The 20874-nt window shown below is 44.5% G+C and overlaps 1 protein-coding gene across 2 annotated transcripts in view; it reads right to left on the minus strand.

The window, feature by feature from the left end:
- Positions 1-661: 661 nt before the first annotated feature.
- LRRC8C (leucine rich repeat containing 8 VRAC subunit C) overlaps positions 662-20874 on the minus strand; it is a 38957-nt gene continuing 18744 nt past the window's right edge. The window contains exons 2-4 of one of the 2 annotated variants that reach the window (XM_063117757.1): positions 12886-12974; positions 10483-10624; positions 662-3029 (exon numbers count right to left, since the gene is read on the minus strand). In XM_063117757.1, the coding sequence (XP_062973827.1) occupies positions 759-3029; positions 10483-10620 (2409 nt within the window). In that variant the 5' untranslated portion in view covers positions 10621-10624; positions 12886-12974 and the 3' untranslated portion in view covers positions 662-758. The remainder of the gene's footprint in view (positions 3030-10482; positions 10625-12885; positions 12975-20874) is intronic. The other variant, XM_063117748.1, reaches the window with a different exon arrangement.

Genomic DNA, 20874 nt, shown 5'->3' on the forward strand with positions numbered 1-20874 from the left:
AGAATCTCTGATCATGGCTGAGAATCCCAAAGACAGAGACAATGACTCAAAGACATTTCTCTAACTAAAACTGAATCCTAGCCAAAAGCATGATTTTAATGTAGAATCTTCACGAGCAGAAGGCTTCTATTGCCGGCAATGGCTGCAGAGGTTCCGTAAGCAGAGAAGGCTTTTTCTCAATCCATCACCAGCAGTAAGGAAGCACCTCTAATCCATGAGTCCCTGCCTTGCTGGATTGCCAAAACGAAGCCTCAAGAACAGGATAACGTGACCTAATGAGGCTACAACTGCCCGCAACTAGGATAAAAATATGAGAGGGGACTTACCACCTTAAAGGATTAAAACAGTTTACAAAGCGGAATGGAATGGATTAGAGTTGCTATAGTAACTGTGCATTCACGTCCTTAAATATGTATTGCCTGCATTCTGTATATTGAAATATACTGACCCTACTTTGAGCTAGCCCAATTTTTTTTAAAGGCGGATGTAAACAGTTTGATTTCACCACCAGAGGCCCACAGTATCAAGGTAAAATTAAAACAATTATAAACACTAGGGAGAAGGGGCCGGGAAGTAAAACAATAACATTGATATAAAAATATGTATATACACTTAGTCCAAAAGCATCCATACAGAAAAACGTTTGTCAAAAGGACCAAGAAAATAAAAAACAGACTTTAAAGGCATATTCAGGCAGGCTTGTTATGTACAAGGCATTTGGAAGAGACATGTTTTGTAAAAGAACTGCAAAAAGGAAGTTATTCTGCCTTCATCTGTTCCCTGACATCCAGAGGCAGGGTTTCAAACAAGGTGTCTTCCACCACCAGGCTAGCCTTTTTCAGTGCTCTGCATTCACCAAGTTCATGGGGAAGAAATTCCAGATGGTTTCCTTTAATGTCCAAGTAGGAGAGCAATACCAGATTTCCAATTTTAGGCGAGAGAATGGACAGGTTGTTTTTCCCAATCTTTAGTGTCTTGAGTTTTTTGCAAAAGTACAGCTCATCTGGCACGCTCTCCACTTTGTTGCAAGTGATCGAAAAATACTGTAAGCTTTGTAGCACCCCAATTTCAGGAGGGATGAATCGGATATCGTTGTAAGACAAGTCTAAGTATCTAATTTTGTTGCATAGGAAGAGGTGGGATGGGAGAACCTCTATCTTGTTGTGACTAAAAGAAAGCCGTTCCAAGCTAGTGAGCTTCTTTATGTGCTCAGGGATGTAGGTTATACTGTTGTGCCACAGCTTTAGGATGGTGAGTTTTCTAAGGTGTTGAAAGCTAAGAATTTCTTCTATTGATTTGAGATTGTTTTCCTTCAAGTCTAATTCTTGAAGGCTGACAAGGCTGAAAACAGCATGGGGAATGCGCTCCAAGTCACAGTGGACCAATTCTAATTCTGTCAAATTGACCATTTTCTTCAGGTTGTTGAGCATCACAAGTTTTGTGCCATCATTGTGAATGCACATCTTTTGAAGGTGACTCGAAACGTCAACCACAGATTGTGGGACTTTGGACAGGTTGCTTTTAATGTACAGAGCCTTAAGGTTCTTGAGTTCTCGAAAAGACTCCAATGTTATATTTTTAGAAATGTCATGGCACAAAGAACCTATCAAGCTCAGTTCTTCCAAATTTCTGAGTCCATACATCCAAGGCGGCAGTTCCCTGAAGTCATCGAATTTGACGTTCAAGACTTTCAGGTTGTCTTTCAGGAAGGCCAAGGCTGCACTATGGATCTTTGCGGAGCACTGGTACAATGAGAGCTCCTGGAGATTGTCCAGTTGAACCATCGTGGCTGGTATCATGACATTATTAATGATTTCCAGTTTCAATGACTGAAGCTCCGTAATTTCGAAAACTGTGTCAGGAAGCCCAGACAGCATAAACAGCTGCAGCTCCAAACGGTTCTGGGTGTTGGTCTGTAGTCTTTGCCTCAATTTATCTGCAGTCCACTCATTGTTTAGATTAAGCTGCTTCAATTTGTTTTCACTGACCTCTGAAAGAAACACAGCAAATCTTTTGGAATAAAGAGGGTCATACTGGTCTATCATGTGGAGCATAAAAGCAAAGTCATTTCTAACATCTGGGATATCATCAATTCCAGTCTCTTGACGGACATACTCAAAAGAGTATTCTTTTAGCGAGCGGTAAAACAACCAATACAGAGTGTAAAGACATGTAAACCCATAGATACTTACAAAGCATAAATAGCAGAAGGAAAGTTTAGAGAACAGATGTGCCATAGTGTGATTGCAAGAAAAGTGCTTATATCCCGTCATGTCTTGTATGTCAACGTTGCAGTCTACTGTAAACTGGACTTTTGAAACAAGCGCACTATTATATGCAATAATGATAAGAAACTTAATCACCTTCAGCACTGTTTGGCGGACATACATAGCGTGGAGGAGGTCACTTTCCTCAACATGAAGTCGGAACTTCTTCACCTTCTCAAACAACGCTTTGGCCTGCTCCCCTTCTTTTTTATCCAGTGCTCCAGGCGTCCCCTTATCCACAATGAACTTCTCAGGTATGGACCTCAATGACTGAGTCTTAACCAAACTCCCTTCTGCAGTAGGCTGGACAGCATTCGACCTGTTGATGTTGTTCTTCCTGTTGTCCTTCTCTTCGGAGTCTTCTCCAGAAACCTCAGATAAAGCTCTTGTTGTCCAAGGGGAGTCAAAGCACTTCCCCAGAATGGAGATAAAATGTTCAATTTTCGAGCTCGATCCAGGGAATTTGAACCAGAAGTTGCTACACAGCATGAAGATCAGAGTGTGTATAAGGACAAGGTAAGGGAAGTACTTTGCATACCAGTGCAGAGCACGTTCGTAGCACATTTGATTGATAAAGCTATACTGCTGGAGGTCTAGGTCAGTCTTTAGACCCTTCATTTCAATGGTAGCAGGAGGTGTGGATGGCTTGGGTGGAAGAAGTGGGCTTGCGCTGGAGTCTGAACTTGACACATTGGGAAGGTGAGAATTGTTCTGCGAAGGCTGCACTCTTTTTGGAAGGCATATGATCTTATCCTGCATAACCTGAAAAGCATAAAATCAAACAGAAATCATAGTTAAAAGTATGAACTGTTTAGGGGGGGGAAATAGTTTAATGGAGGAAAAGTATGTCATCTGCCTGATCTCCAATAAACATTCTGTCCTCAACTTCAGAATAAGTATCATGCCACCTCCAGTGCTACCATAGTGTTTTGACTTGGAGCTTCATCAGATGGAGGGAAATCATACTTCCCTAATATCGCTTCTCGGGCCCCACTTTCATTGCTCGTTACTTCCTCTTCTGAAAGAGGAAGTAAACAACGTGCACATGGCCCATTCACTTGGCTGTTGTGATCGCGCTGCTTCTCCTGCACACAGCAGGAGATAGCAGCAACTTCTGTCTTAATTTTAAATTGGACTTACTGGGGCGTTTTTTGGGACGCGAAGAAGGCAAGAAGGGACAGGAGGCGCATGGGAGGCAGACGACGTCGTGAGAGGGACCCACAAAAAACTGTGAGTGCCCAGTAACGAGCGTGCAATAAAACGCTCATCTAATGAAGCTCATGGAACCAAATATCCATGGGAACGGACAGAGAAACATACAGCATTATTATTTTTAACTGCATTCATGCTGTATCTGTCAGCCTGAACAAATGATTTTTCTCCTTTTTGTAGGTTATATCAGTAACCATGTTGAGTATGTTCAGCATAGATTTGCTGGAGGAGAAGGCTATCAGTGGCTATTAGTTCTAATGGCTATGTGCTACTTCCAGTGTCACAGGCAGTGAGCCCATATACACCAGTTGCTGGGGAACATGGGTGGGAGGGTGTAGTTGCACTCTTGTCCTGCTTGTGGGTCCCTTGTTGACAGCTGGTTGGCCACCGTGTAAACAGAGTGTTGGCCTAGGTGGACCCTTGGTCTGATCCACCATGGCTCTCCTTATATTCTTAGGCTGTGTGGGAGCCAGGACAGCTAATACAGCGATTTCAGTGATATTCATCAAAGAGTGGAATTCACCAGCAAATCATGGATTTGGGGTTTCAGATAGGCGGCTTGTTTCCTACACAAGAAGAATTTGGCAGTATGGCAAAAGTTTTGAGAACATTATTTTCTGAAACGAGAATAAACTTGGGAGGGCTGACTGGTTACAATACATTCAGTCAGTCAGTCATTATATTTCTATACCATCTAATAGCCAAAACTCTCTGGGCACTTCACCACATGATAAACACAATATAAAACCTTTAACATACACAAATGTAAAACAGTTAAAAACAATTAAAAATAAAAACTACCAGGACTTGCTAAAAACCAACAAGGATTTATACAGCACTCGAGAGTATTCAAAACACTTCACATAGATTATGTCAGTAATCCATACAACAAACCTGTCGAGTAGGCCAGTTTTGGTTTACCAATTATGTTTCAGTGTGCTTGTGTGAGAGAATATATGAGTGAAAGAGAATGTTGCTCACTTAGGAGGAACTAGTGATTTGGTGGCTGATGTATTATTGGGACTAAATACTCCACAGCTCACACTCTTCCATCCATTTGCCAGGCCCTATCACCATCCTCTGAGTCTGGCTACCCCAGTTACTGTTTGAAACTTGTATGAGAGAAAGAAATTCACTGGTTTCCCCAAAAGAAAGGTTTTCACATTTTTAGCACTAAAGCACATTCATGTGGGACAAATATAACTCAGCACTGTGAACTTGTAAAGTTTGGACGGTGCATGTCTTAGATGCACAGTCCTTCAATTGCTAAAGGTCTCCTTCCTCAGTAATGGCACATGAGTTCCACTCATATGGGAAGAATTGAGCATAAATGGCTAAATTGCTTAAAATGAACCCTTTCAGCTCTGCCCCCTTTCTAGCTGTGCTTCCCACACACACACTTCCAGCCACCTGTTGCAGTTGCGCTGCATCCTTCACCTGGGCATTCTGGCAGCCTGGGAGAAAAATGTAGGCCGAGCATGTCCCATAGTTGCTTAGCAACTAGGATGCAATCACAGCACAGCCTCCTTATTCCCAGCCAAAACAACCAGATGGGTGCTGTAGCTCTGCAGCCAAAGTAATGGCATAAATGTCTCTGAATGTATTTATTACACTGTTTCTGTGCGTTTCTTTCAAGGAAAGCTTGGAGCAGCTTATGTAGGGTTCCCAGGAAGTCTCTCATCCAGGCAGTTTACGGAACCAGAACTGCTTAACTTTGGCAATAGAACCGCACTGCTTGCCTTCCAAACAATCCTATTAAGAACAACCGTCATCCACCACTATCATGCTACTGCTGCTGGTGACAGTTTCGTAAGTGGCCACACAGAATAACTACTCAGTGTCCTTTGCAGGATGATTTGTCCAAAGAGACAACCTTACCAAGGAAAATATCATGGTGAGAAGCTATTTCCTATCAAAACGTAATGGAGATACACTATGGGAGAAGCTCTCCACGTCAGTGCTTATATTCATCAGTTCTATGGAAAGAAAGCCTTCAATCTTTACTATAATTAGTGTGTTTCTGAGCAGTTTTAAACCCCAAATATACCTATAAAGTACAGTTACAGAGGGCTTGAGGCTACTCGAGTGCTTTCAGCTGACATGGAACCAAATACTGTGCAGGATTCCTCCTTCTAAATTAAATATTTAGCACTCTTAATCAATAACAATGACACTGCAGCTGATGCATTGGTCTCAGCTACTGCCAATACTTGAGCGATCACAGATTAATGTCAGCAGAACCATTCCAATTTGCTTCAGCGGATGACACGGCATGCCATCTAGCAATAGGCCGGAATGCAAACAGTTGCATTCTCACGTGCCATTTCCCTGAGCTCCACTAGCTTGCACATCCTCTTGTTACTACAGTAAGTGCCTAAGGGGGCTTACTGTAGTAACAAGAGCTGGCTGCTGGTTTACAGGCCTCAATAAGATAATTTTTCAATATATCCATGCAATAAATTCAGTATACAATGGCTATTAAAAGCGGAATATGTAGTACTAAAACAATTTGGTAGCAGGAGAAACGGGGGGGATCTGCACATCGTACCCAGAGCGCTTCTATGCGACCCCAGTGCACCCGGAAAATACTTTGTCTAACTTGCCTGTAAAAGAAACGAGGAAGACGCGTCCTTGCCGCCGGCTGGCGAGGAGAGCTCGACGGAGGGGGCACAACTCCGCTGCCGGCTCCAGCGCCCCTTTCGGCGGGGAAAGTGCCGGCTCCGGGAGACAGTAAGAAGGAATAGGAAAGGGAGAGGCGAGCGGTGTGTTGGTGTGTGGGTCTCCACCTTGAGAGACGCGTCTCTTTTCTAACCCAAGCCACCGTCATCCCTTCCCCCTCAGCCTTTGGTGGGGGCGGCGGCGGCGGTGGGGTGGGGTGGGGAAGAGAACTGGCAGCTTTTGGTCCTTTGAGGAAGGGAAACAAGCAGGAAATCAGCCCTCTTCTGTGCCCTCTTCGCTCTCTCGCCGGCACGCACTTTCCTTTTTCTTTCCTTTCCTCTCCACCCCGCCTTCTTTCGCCGAGCTCTTTCTCGTTTCTTTTACAGGCAGGTTAGACGATCGTTTTCGGGGTGCACTGGGGTCGCATAGAAGCGCTCTGGGTACGACGTGCGGATCCCCCCGAGGAAACTGTCAGGGCTGGCATCTGAAGGCAAGCTTGTAACTGAGCCAGGAAACTGGCAGGCTGTTCAAGACCAAGATGGGCCATCTGGTAGGAGCCTAGTCTGTGACTACAATACCAGTTCCTCAGACTGAGGAGCCAAGCTGGGGTCAGCAGCATTTTAGAACCAGGTGGAACTCTACTGGCCCTTTGTGTCACCTGCAGGACCCACAACCAAAGTCCCTAGCCCAAGGTTCACTGGCACCAGTACCTTACACAATATGGTGGGTGCATACCTGAATTTCCATGGTGGGGTTCCTACTCTGGCTTGTCACATTTTCTCAACAGAACTGTCAGATTGTCTCCAAACCTTCTTAAACTTATGCTAGTATTTTCCTCCAACCTTCCCCCAAACTCTCCACAAATGAAAGCTCAAACACCTTTGATAAACAGTACGTAAGGTGAAAGTGATTGTGGTAAGCACACAGATTGACTGGGATGAGGCTGAAGTATGAATGTTAGCTAGATGGAAACAGAAGCACCAGGCCCATGGCCAAGAATGTAGGCTTTTAGAGTCAGGAATTTCAGGCTTGCTGACTGCCAATTCAGGGGCAAGACAGACAGGTCCTCTGAATGCAGCATGTGTGTGGCGGGAGGGGGAATAAGGACAGCTTAGTGCCATATATAGCATTTGGTCACTATTTATAGAATACAAATTGAAAATGATTTGTTATGTCCCGGGGTTTTTCTGCTTTACCATTTTTATCCCATGGAAGCCAATCTTTGCAAGAGGAGAAGAGGTGGTCCTCCAGAACTAGGCATGAGGGAAAGCTATCAACTACAGTTGGTGAAAAATTCCAACTATAGACTTTACTATTTAGACTTCAATGGGTAGACATACTCCAGACTCTATACTCTTGTGCCTTCTATGAGTATACATACTCAAGGGTATATAGACTCTTGTATCTCCGTGTGTACACATTTGCACACTCAAGATGCAATAACCAGATGCAACAACATGGATGGTCTGTACATTTGTACTTTTTATATGTAAAGCTTTAGATAGCAACAGTACTTTTTGCTATAGATAAGACTTCTGGTAATACACGAATGCAGTACCTGCAGGTTCTACAATTCACAACACATTTAAACAGAATGTCTCCCTTAGGTGTAACACAGTTACAAGCTCTCCTGTTTCAAAGGGGCTTCCCAGTTATTAAAGGGGGAACTCAAGGAATATCTAATTCAATATGATGTTCCTTGAGTTCCCCCTATAAAAACTTTCTAGACATTTTGGTATTGCCCATCCTAAACAAGTCTTGACAACCTGTTGTTAAAACTTTTAGCTAACCCTTTGGGGAATTCATATGAATTATTAGCTAGCATGCACTTCTAAAGTTTTGGCTTTTGTGCCTTTGAGGACCATTAATTAATTAATTATGGGGCTTTAAATAAAACACTTTCATGCTTTCTAGCACAAAAACACAGAGGCCTGGTCCAGACAACACTCTGAGCTTTGTGGTTAGCTTAACCATGTTCAGCTGTGGTTAACCCTAACCACATGCGGAATGCTTGCAGACAACACTTTTAAACCTTTTGTGGTTAAGTTTTCCTTAGTGAGCCTAACAGGGCAGATGGTTAGGGAAAATGTGTGTCAGACAACACCGTAAACCATGGTTAAGCATTCCGTTAATCATTTTGTGGTTAAGCAGCATGGTTTAGCATGTTGTCTGTACAGGGTCAGAGAGAAAAATAACACCCGAGATTGCCAAATGGGAAAAAGCAAACATAGGGCAGTATACAATGGGGCCAATGCACTTTCACTGATTGTGTTGTGCCAGTGGGACCCACCAGGCATCGCTTTCTAAAGTAACTCTGGACACGAGCGGAAATACTAGTTCCTGGATCATGTCAGTCAGCAGAATTCCCTTCTGCGACGTCCACTGAGCTGCCCCATTCCAAAAAACGAGCATTTCCACTTGTTACAGATTACTTTAACAACTGCTAGCCCCCGGTTGCACTAGTGGTGAGTCCAACTGGCATGTGGGCAGCTAGGCTACTGCCTACAGATGGCTTCCCCTCAAATAAGCTATTTATGAAAGAATAAAATACCAAAACTTAGCCTTAACTTGGCTTTGTCAAAATTCATCAAGCCAGAAAATGATTAAGCCTAAAAGTGATGATCTGAGCACATTAATCATTCCCCTTTTCCCCTCTGACTTGATGGGGAAGTTGAAATCCTAAGGTGGTGCAATTTTCAGAAGTGCTGTCAAATCTTTTATGGGGAGTGACTGAGGCCAAGACAACTGTGGGCACAATTGTTCTTCTTTTTTTTTTTTTAGAAGCACTGTTCATCTTTTATCTATTTCTAACCTACCTACCGCCATGACTAGACCAGCCCTATATCCCGGGATTGTCCTGGGATCATCCCTGTGCATCCAAATGACACACAGGGCATCCCAGGAGCAGGCAGGGAAGACCCCTCCATTTGCCTGGGATAATCCTTAGGTCTAGCTAAGGCCTATCAATTTATTTTAGAATGTTAGCAACCCTTTCTGCCTCCAAGATCTTAAAATAAAACTGAGAGAAAATTGAGCTTTCTCAGGCTCCTCAAGCGCTAAGCGTTTGGACTGTAATATTTGCTCATGGATAGAATTTGGTGCAGCAGTGTTTGCATTTGAAATAAAGAGGATCTAAAGCATGTGTGGCCATTCTGCGGCATGGGTAGCCTAAGTGGTTTTTAAGGCAGCGCTGAAGGAGAAGGGCCGGGAGGCCTGGCTGTGGCGCAGAGTCAGGCCTGCAGCCCTATTTGTCTTTCCTGCGCTAGCCTGCTCCCCTCCTCAATAGATTATAGACAAAGCCACCTCAAGCCCACATGCCAGGGGAGTTCAGACAACTCTGCCATGCATTGAAAGAATGCATGAAGGAGGCCATAGGGACTAGCTCCACCCCACTCTATTGATGCCTCTAGCTTCCATGCTCCTCCCCAGTCGAGCATGTTAAAAGGATCTCTACATGCCTACCGTCATGTGGAATTCCTCCATGTAAGCATGGGGACATTCCATTGGAACATCGATATGCATGAAGAGTGCTTCTGATGTGCTCCAAATGCGTGGAAGGCAGGAGGAGGGACAGGAGAATCTGGTATGTTGGCAACAGGTGAGCCCCACCACCCCTCCCAACATGTAGGGGTGGAGATGTCTGAACCCATTGCCAACAGAAGAGGAAAGGGCTGCATTTGTACATGTGGAACCAGGGCCGTCCCTACCATTAAGCAGAGTGAAGCAGTTGCCTTAGGTGGCAGATGCTGGGAGGGAGTAGCAAGTTGTTGGAGGAAAGACCTGTGCGCCATGCGACCCACTGTGTGCAGCCGAAGTTAGGCTTCAAGAGGAACAGAAGATGCTGACCCAGAATAGTTGTTTTAAATGGATATTGTTGTTTTTATGCTTTTGATGGTTTAAAATTTTTGTATATTTGTTTTTCATGTTCACTGTTTTTAACTTATGTAAACTGCCCAGAGAGCTTCAGCTATGGGGTGGTATATAAATGTAATAAATAAATAAAATAAATGTTGAAGGAAGATTCAATTCTCAGTTCAGTTGACTTTTGTAGGAATGGGAGGGCGTGCCAGCTTGTCCTTCACCTCAGGCAGCAACAGGTCTGGAGCCGCCCGCGTGGCACCCCATCATACTTTGGGATATGACCTGCTGCACGCTACCAGAAAGGCTGGCTGGTTTAAAGTGTTGTGCTAAGGAAGTTCTCTCTTGTATCGCTTACTTTAAAAGGGCTGGGGAGGAAATTCTGACCATCCGCCTGCCAAAACATTTCTGCTTTGAAATAGAAAGTTTCCACCCGCCCCCCAGCCTTGAGAGTGTGTGTTTTTGGATTGCATTCCTGTTTACTTACCTGTAACGTGCAACCAAACACGCCAATCATCAGCATGGCGACGGAAAGATAGTCTGTAAATACATCCCACCACGGCTTCAGCACCCGGAAGGCTGGCTGCTGCTCAGAGAACTGGCGGAATTCGGTGATTGGAATCATTGTTCTGAAAGACAGTGAAACGGAAGGATGTGTTTGTGCAAAAAATGGCTGGGGTTTTCAGCCCATTTCATTCAATGAAACCCAATGGAGGAAAGTACGTTTTCCTCTTCCGTTCCATGAGATCATAGTAAATAACATTCATATGATCACATGACTCAGGTAGTCCAAAGCAGACGCTAGTCATCAAGTTTGAAGGACCTCAGTAGACTTAACGTTTCCCGTGTTTCTTTGTGGTTACACAGTCTCTCAGGGTAGCGACTGACTCCCAGACTGACTTCCTGATTTGCTGAGAGCCTTTTAACGGGTGTGTCCCATTAAACCTGGATATTGTGCCTGTGATCTACAGCCAGCATTACAATTCCTGTGCTAAAATTCCAGAGAAGGATCTTTTCGAAAGGAAAACGAACTGCAAAGCACAGCAGAAAAAGCCACCTAGCCTTTCCATTCTTGACCTGTCTGACTGGTCTTCTCCTACTATCAGCCTCTTCTGTTCCTTCCACATTTTCTGCACACTCCATGGTCTCTTAAAGATTACTTGGGATAAGAACGTTATCATTTGAAAAAGTTTCAAGCACAGTTTTCACTTGCCCAACCTATATGAATGGGACTTGCGTATGAACCCCATCAACACAACCCAGCCGCCAACCTCAACTGGAGAGACTCCTATTTGTATCAATTCTAACACCAGCAACTCATTTGTTGTTTGCTCGTGGCTTTTTATACCATTCTGGTAGTGTCTAAATCCAGTAGCCACAGGGGAGTGGTAACCATACCACTCTGCTATTTATTTATTTATTTATTTATTTATTTATTTATTTATTATTAATTACATTTCTATACCGCCCAATAGCCGGAGCACTGTAACACATAAAGTAGCTCTAGTTTGCTAGCTGCGAAGGCCGTGCCAGCAATGGCATTTCAAAAACCTTTGCTAGCATTATGTAATTGATAGTCTAACCAGGATGCTAATAAACTCTCCAGCATCGCTCTCGGATATAGAACTTTTTTTTTAAAGCTGCAGCATTACATTCATTTGCTTGTGGAACTCAAACCAAGAACACCTCTAGAACATTCATATTCCCAATTTAAACTTCTTTGAAACCCTTGATGACTCCAGGGGTAATGATGAAATCCAGGCTCCAGATACCATTAACCAGTCAAGGACATTATTCTACAATGCCGATGTGCCCATTTCTATTATCATGTGCAAAAATCTGCACTGACTGCAGACATAAGCAAAGCGTTGGATGGGAAAGGTCATGGCGTACCTCCCACCTGCATTAAAATTCCAGAGCAGGCTATTTTCGAAAGGAAAACTCACTGCAAAATGTCACAGAAGGAGACACCTAAACTTTTTCAAATGATAACGTTCTTATCCCAAGTAATCTTTAAGAGACAATGGAGTGTGCAGAAAATGTGGAAGGATGTTGGTTTCCTTTATGGAGAATGATTTAGCAAAAACGACCTACAGTTATAGATAAGTAAGAGGTCCTTTGCTGAAACAGCTCATGTTTTCCTCTGGGAAGGGAGAATTAAACCATTAGTGGATACAGCACATATAGGCTACACAGAGAAAAAACAATAGGGAGGGAAGAAAGAGGAGTATTATGTGCTGGCTGGTCATTCCTGTGTGTGCGCGTGCACACACGTGTGTGTGGCAGGGGTGGGGAACCTGTGGCCCTCCAGATATTGTTTGACTCCAATTCCCAGCCAGTGGTCAGGGGTGATGGGAGTTGTAGTCCAGCATCATCTGGAGGGCCACAGGTTCCCCATCCCTGGTATAAAGGAACAAAAGATGGCATTTGGGGGATGAACAGAGACATTGACCCTGTTCAGACGACACACTAAGCTACAGGGGTTAAGCATTTTGAGAAGCTTTATGGCTTATTGTGTCGTGTGAACCATTCCTAACCACGGTGGCTACATAACCACAGTTTAAGAATGCTTACTAACCATTTGCTGCAAAGGGGTTAGCGGCCTAACCATGGCTTAGCGTGTTGTCTGAACAGGCCCATTGGGAAAGAGAGAGTGCTGTTAGTAGAAAGCTGGGTATATCTTGGGTGTAGGGGGCGCGCTCACTAGAGGTTTATTGTTGAATAGGAGCAACTTGTATATTTGTAAATGAAATAAATGCTACAAAAATGCCATAAGTCTCCCATGCTCTCTTCTCCAAAGGAAACAAGAGACCTTTGGATGGAGGCTGCTCTTGGAACTTTTCACAGTTCGGGGAAACTGGGAACATGTAATGACCCTGATATTGTTTACCTGCTAGAATGCAGTTTTATTGACCCGACCAAAAAGAGAAAGGCTGGTCGGCACCCTTGGTGGTGGGACCATCCTCTGACCTCATTTATCTACAGAAGTACAAGATGAAGATTAGAATAGTAGACATGGCGTCAATCTGTTAAAGCAGTCTAACATTTTCTCTTTCTGAATGCCGAGCAGCAACGTGACTTGTCTTTTATTCTGTGAAATGGGATGGGTGCCCTCTGTTTTCAAACACTTCTGCCACTCGGTCTCTCTCACTTTTGCATTTTGATCCTCAAAACCAAAGTTGGGAAGGTTCTGCCCTTAAATGAAACCTTAAAAGAACTAAATAAATGTCATTAAGGAATGTTAAACAACATAACCAGAAGTTGGTGCTTACAAACTCTGTAGCCGCCTCATCACTTTCGTGCTCCCTTTGCTAATATCCCCCCAACTCCCCCCTTTGATTTATCTACATCAGTAGCATCCTTAATCACAACACAGCCAGGCATTTTATTACTAAACAACTACTGCAGAATTCCAGGAGCGGGTGGCAAAGAAACAGCATGTTCATCTTTGTTGTATCATCATCCTTTTGGCTTGCCCAAGACACTCCGTTACAAGCAGCAGCTTCTTGCTATGAGCTTTTTCCCAGCAACATGTCAAAGAAGAAGAGCCAGTTCAAATTCAACCCCCAACATATTTATGAGATTAAATCAGGGGTGTTGAACCTCAAATCCAGCCCTCTGGGCTCATGGCCCTTCCCCTGTCCTGATTGTTTGGTGGTTTTCCAGCTCTTGAACAGTTTTTCCCCATTCTAAAAGTTACTGGCAGTAAACATTCTGCTACTTTTAGTGCTCTGGCCACACCCCTTTTGCCTTCTGCTCCACCCACTACAGGAACGCAGCCCTCAAAAGCTTCTTCAAAATTGAATGCAAGCCCGTGGGCTGAAAGAGGTTCAACATCCCTGGATTAAAGAGGTTATTAATATTTTGACACAGCTGGCATGGTCCATAGCTGTGTTATACACTGGGCAGACTGAAGCCCACCTGCAGCTCATGAGGGGCTCTGCTTGAGGCCCTCTGCTACAATATTCCATCTCTGCAGCCAGCACAGTCCCAAATGCCATCGCAGAAGCACCGCAGACCATTTAAAACAGTGGGTAATATCTATTGTTAGTCCTATGTAGAGCAGATCCATTGAAATGAATGGGGCTTAAGTTAGTCATGACTACTACAAATCCCATTCATTTCAGTGGATCCACTCTACACAGGCCTAACCTTGGATACTACCCAGTATTCACAGACAAACCTATTCCCATCCAATGACACCAGCTGTTTATGAAAGAGAGCACAAAACTGGGGATATGGATAAGGAATTGTGGTTTCAGGTACAGGGAGGGTAAAGTGAAGGACTGTTGCAGACATCTGGGCAGCCGCTGTAAGGCAGAGAGGGATGAAGGTATCCACAGGGGCCAAGAGGTCAACTGGTTGTGACCACTGGGCATGTGGATCTGAATGCCCTTGGGCAAGTCACCCTCAATGAACCCTTCCCTCAGTGTGTCTGCCTCAGGGGCGGCACTACCAGTAGGCCAATCAGGCAGCCGCCTAGGGCGCAGACCTCAGAGGGGCGCAATAGCTTGGTAAACCCATAGTTAGCTCTCCGATTGCAATCGATGGGACTCCCTAGAATCTCTAACTTTCCTGTAGGCACACGCCGCCAATGAGGCAGTGTGAGTTGGACTCCCTGCGTGGAGTTCAAGTTTGTGCGCATGTGTGTTTGTATGTGCGCGCGTCTTTCTCTAGCTCTCTTTATGCATGCTGGGGACACTTCGCCTGAAAGGTCAGTGTGGAGGGACTCTCTGCGCGGAGGATCGGACACCAGGCGGTGGCACCATGAAAGTCTACTGGGCATTGGGGTTGCTCACTCTGACACTCGGCCACCGGACCAGGGGAGAGGAGGCGTGTCCTTTGGTTTCGCTCCTCTCCCTCAAGATCGGGCCTGGGGACTGCGGATTTGAGGATCGGCAAGCGTAGAATAGACTCCCTTCACGCAGCTGAGCTTAGGCAGAGAGTGGAAGCGAGGCAGGGATAAAGGGGGTCTGGAAGAGAAGCGTTTGCTTTGCAAACCAACTTGGGGGGCTGCTGAGAATTTCAGTGGAGTTGCTGCAAGTTGAAGTGGAAGAAGTTTGGCACCTTTCCTCAGAGGCAGGGCGATTAGGGTTTCAGGTGGCTTGACTTCACCGCACCCCTCCATTGAGAAGGATTTCACTTCTGGCTGGGAGTAAATTCTAAAGTAAATTTTCCTCCTGAACTACTATGCTAGTTGCGGGATGCGCCTTCTTTTACGCTCCGCTCTACAGTTCCCATTAAGCGGCAGCAAGAAGGGCAGTGGGAAGCCATTTTGTCGTTGTCATCCCCCCGACCCCTCAAGGCATTCCTTTAAAGATACCCATTGATTTTGAAGTTGGCATTTGGGGGGGGGGGATACAAGTAGCTCGCCTTGCCTAGTGCACAAGATAGTCTGGCGCTGGCCTTGGTCTGCCTTCTCACTGCCATTGTCACAAGTTGCTATTACTCCCGCTCTACTCATTTTCAGTATTGATACTACTTGCTTGATATGCAGAAAGGCAGTGAGAGACTTTTGCCTGGCATCTACTGCGCCTCCTCATCACCACCATTGTCTAAGAGGCAGATGAACAAGCAGGCTGCAACAGTGAAGAGGAGGAGCAAATTCAGGGGGCTCTTGTCAATCAGTTGCCCCCCGCTAGGCTGTTGGCCCTTGGCAAGGGGTCCAGCTATGCCGATCTTGGATGCCGGGCCCTGTGCACAACAACATGCTTTCAGATGTATGGGAAAGAATGCAAAACCCATAGTCCACTTATCCAACGAAATCCATAGAGGAGACACATGCATGCAGCATGTCTTTTTATTTTCATTCAAGTAACAACGTCCCCGCCCTGTGCTTCCAAATTCGGTTTCCAACAGTCTCCTCCCATGGCACCCTGAGACGCTGCTTAGAAAGCTACCTTCCTAAAGCCTTTGGGATTGGTCAGGCAGAACATCAAATGAACCAATGAATTCTCCATTTGTCAGTCTCACTATTTTTGTCTTCTGGATGGGCTACACTGAATAATGGCCGTTTTCTTCTGCAGTGCAACAGTCCCCTCCCTGCCAACGGCCCTGAACATCCATAAAATTGCACCAAGGGAGCATCATTCCCCCAACGGGCAAAGAGAAGAACTGGCAAGCGTAATGTTTCCTAAGCAAATTACGGGGAAATAAGATAATGGATAGGTGACTTGGATGGCTGAGACTAAAATGAGGGGAGGAAATGTTGATCGTAAAATGGCCTCATCTTTGGATTCTGTGTTCTTCTAACTGGCCTTCATCAGAATAAATAAAGAAAAGCGTTATGGACAGCAAGGAAGTATTAAAAATCCCCACCCCCACCCCGGTGGAGATTAAAGTCTACGTCAGACTTCAGAAGGCCCAGATGGCCTGCAGTCCAGGATATGAGGGAAATGAATTCATTAATCTACTGCCCAGTGGCAACCCATGGGAATTACACTAGGGTGAGGTTGGGCTGCAGTTGCAAAAGCCAACATCCCCTCAAAGTAGGTCAGAATTGTTCTGGGAAGAAAACAGATAAGGGATAAGGTCGGTAGGCTGCTTCAAAATAAAATGCTGGGAATAGAGCTACACATGGGATAGGCGCTTACAGATATTCAGCTGGTTTGGAAAAAGCAGTGACAAAAGCAACTGTTCCTCTCTTGCTGTGGCACAGCAGCACTCACATATTTGCAAGCTGTTCTTAATGATTTGCAAAGCCATCACCTCTAAAGGGTTTGGCCCGCGCCTGAAATGACTTCAGGATTGTTGTTCGGGAACAGATCCTGCCTCAGTGAAGTGGAAATTTTTGGCCTTGAACTGGATTGGCAGAAGATCAAGCGCTACCAAAGTTATGATTTGATACAACATGGCTGGTGTAAAGCACAAGGCCTAGTTCTTACAAGCCAAAGATGAGATGGTGCCCTATGACTAGATCTCAACTCCCGGCATTCCAGATCATTGCCCATGCTGTCCGGGGCTGCTGGGAGTTGAAGTATGAAACTTTTGGGGTGCAACTGCTTGGGGTGGGAGTGGGGGGAAGCAGGTCTACTGTATCACTCCAAACTGAAAGGGGAGGGGGCTTGCATGATTGAATCCTCCTGCATAATAAAGATTCTCACAGAAAATTAGAATATGAGAAAGAAGGCTAGGCTTCAGCCCTTCCTTTGATCACTTTGTTTTCTTTTTACAGTGTGTGTGTGTGTGTGTGTGTATGTGTGTGTGTAATGAGATAACATTCAATCATGTGAGCCCCCAGCTGCAGTGGTACAACCCAGATGTGATTTTACCATCTCAGCTGCTGTTTGGGAAAGTGCACCAACGATTAATCTGTGCTTTTGAAAGCCAACTGATAAATGGCTGCCAACTCCTTCACAGAGAATTGCAACAAATGTTGATATGCACATTCTTTTCTTTTTACATTCAAAAACTGAAAATATGCACCTTCAACAATGCACAGAAATTAGAGCTGTCCCACAGCCCAAAAAAGAATAGAGTTCAGTTGAACTTTCTGCTATTACTTATATGTATTAGAGCTGGTACTGACTTCCCCCGTTACTGCTGTTTTATATACTAGTTCAACAATTCTGACCATTGTCTCATTCTCTCGAAGTTCACCTTAGACTCGATCTTCCACCTCACCCCATCAACAAAAACAACTCATAACCCCCCTCAAAAAACAAACCAAAGGCACACAGGAAAGAAAACTGCCTATACATATTCATAATGAGGAAAGAAAGTTTTTCAGAATAAGGCCTTTTTAAACGAACAGGTTTTGGCCAAATGCTTAAAATTATGACAGTGTCAGGGCTTGGCACATAAGGTCATCCCACTGGGTGGGTGCCACCACCAAAAAAGACCTCCTACTTGCTGCTGTCTCCCAGGTCTTAGAGAGCTGACAAATTCGGAGCATAGCCTTAGAGGATGAATGAAGCAAGTGGAGAGGAATACTGGTCCCAAGCTTTGTAGGGCTTTAGAAGTGAAAAGCAGCACTTTGAATTGAGCCCAGAAACAAACCACCTTAGAAATATGTTCTAGAGTCAGTTAGTAAAAGCCATATGGCTGAATTATAAAATTTGAAAACCTAGATTTTTTTCTTGTGATGTTGGTTTATTTCTCACTCCCAACTTGTGTATCAGGCTTATTTCTAAGACAGGGAAGAAAATTTAACAACGAAGAAGTTAGAAAACTACCCGCAGGACAGAGGTTCAAATCCACAACTCTCTTTACCTCAATCTCCTATGATCCATTTCTCAGAGGATGTGGGAATGCCAAATCACACCCAACATTTTGGTTTCTTGCAGGGAACACAGCCAAACCAGTTATGAATACTATTACAAAGACATCTGGAACCAAGCAGGTAACTCCATCTAACCAACAATATCACATAGGTACTTCACAGTACTCCTCTTTTATGATCAATGCAAAAGTAGTTCTTTCTGCAACCTGAAACACACACTTTGTGTGTGCTGATTTATAATTTATAGTGTCATTTGGAAACTTCACCAAGAGCAGCACTCAAGAGTAGGTGCTCATATTAATCCCAAAGAGCATACATCTTAATTAAAGAATTAGAGAGCATGAATTCTTAATTTATGGACCTGTCATAAAATAAACTTGATGTGCTATAGCTGAGGATATAAGTGTACCAAAGGCATTTTAATTACTTCTATTCATTGCTTAGTAGTTGACTGTTAAGAAAATGTCACATACATCAGGGTTTGTGAACCTGTGGCCCTTCAGCCAACATAACATTGGTCAAGAATGACAGCAGCTATAATCCAGCAAGATCTAGAGGACCATAGTTTCCCCACCCTTGACATAAATCATTGCCCTGGACACTCATGAGGTTGCAGTAGGATAATATTTAAGGGAGACACTTTCACCTAACATATGCTGGGGTAAATTGCAGAGAAGGCGAGAAAGTGTGAACATTGTTACCAGGCACACTGATATTCTGCTATTTTTGACAAAGAAAGGAAGGTTTCATTCCAGCCTGGGAAAGCACAGGAGAACTCGACCATTCTAAAAACTGGCCCTGACACTCAAGGCAGAATGGTGTACGTGACACAAAAGCCCTTTCTACACCTACAGGTGTAGAGGGCTGAAGAGAGGGCGATCCCGGACTTACCTACTTCCAGGATCGCTGCCCTGTGTCTGCACAGCTGCGCAACGTCCTTTATGGGAGGAGGGACGCCGTGCACATTGGTTGTTGTTTTTTTAAAAGGAAAAGGTTCACGCTCCAGTGAAAAATAAAGTAAAAAAAAAGCCCCAACCCTGCTAGCCACCCCACCCCCGATGGCCCTGGACTCCCCTGGTCCTGACTCTTTCCCTCTGATGACCCCTGCTACTCGCAGGGAGGAGGGAAGAAGCCGGGACGGGCGGCCACACACTTCCCGCAGTCTCGGGATGATCCCGAGACCGCGGGAGGAATCGTGTTTTCCCAGGGAGTAATTATCCCTGGGAAAACTCGTGCTTGTCCCCCTCTGCCCCAGGCAGTCCCTGTGCATCATTTGGACGCACAGGGACTCGGCCATGATGAGCCTGGATTTTCAGGCTGGTGTTGAAACAGCCAAAGCCATCACTTCCCTCTGGCATGTCCGTGATTCTTCAGATTTGATCCCTTGACCCATCTTTGTTTCCATTTTTAATTTAAATTAAGCCTCCAAAATGTCAGCCCAGGAGAAGTGCCAGGAAAATCTACTCATCAGATGTTAAGGTTTACCTGTTTGTTTGAGAAAAAAGGAAGAAAATATAGTTGGCTTGACTCCCAACAAGCAGGAATCATGAATCCTTTAGATGAGCCAGCAGAGAGAGGATTCTGGCGATTGCTGGAGTTTTACTGATTAAACTCAAGTTATCAAACTAGCTACCAGACAGCCCAACAGTTTGGACTCTTTGACCAAAAGGAGGCCTGTCTCTGTCTCTGTCTCTCTCTCACAAGAGGAATCTTGTGAAACGCCCCCTTCTTCCTCCCTCTGCACCTCTTTATTTCTCCCTTTGTAGCTGTAGGGGCATCCCACTGTCTCCAACTTCAGACTGCGCAAATATGGGAAGGTAATCAACCCCTTGCCAACTTCTTCCCAACAAGCCGTCTAGCTTGCCAGATCTCCCTCTCTTCTGTTCTTTCATTACCTTTCATTACACTTCCCTGCTTCTTTTCCTATCATCATCATCATCATCATCATCATCATCATCATCATCATCATCATTTTTATACCGCCCAATAGCCGAAGCTCTCTGGACTGTTCACAAAAAGCTCTCTGGGCGGTTCCTATCCCCAGGGTTGGGTGTCTTCTGGGATAGGCAACTTGCCAGCTGTATCTCTTTGCTCACAAGCTCTACCAGCCTCTATTCCTTTCCTCTGCCATTCCCTGCATCCATCTCCCCCCATCTCTGTCTCCCCATGGCCAAGACTACTTATCTATGCCCCTCCATCTGCTAGTCAATTACACCAATCCATGGCTTGCCATAGGTCTGCCATAATATTTAGAACTGCTATTCCATACAAATGAATGGTAATCTTATAAAATGCTTATTACCATGAATATATGTTTTTAATTCTTTTCAATAAATTACTCCTAGGTTAAACTTTGTTATCTTTTCAGCCCTTTCTCTTCTCCCAGGCATTTAACAGCATTTAACAACATGAGCAGAGTTTGTTTGTTTTTAACGGACCCCAGAATAGCTGTTTTATAAGGATACTGTTGTTTCTATGCTTTTTATGTTTTTAAACTTTGTACATTTGTTTTTAATGTTTACTGTTTTTAACTTTTGTAAACCGCCCAATAAATAAATAAATATTAAACAGCTGTGTCATCGCTTTCTAAACCCTTTAAAGTACTAAGCTTTGGGATGCTCAGTGTTAAAAGATCCCTTCACATGTCAAATGTGCATG

This window comes from Elgaria multicarinata, chromosome 1 (genome assembly GCF_023053635.1).
Source record: "Elgaria multicarinata webbii isolate HBS135686 ecotype San Diego chromosome 1, rElgMul1.1.pri, whole genome shotgun sequence".
NCBI lineage: Eukaryota > Metazoa > Chordata > Lepidosauria > Squamata > Anguidae > Elgaria > Elgaria multicarinata.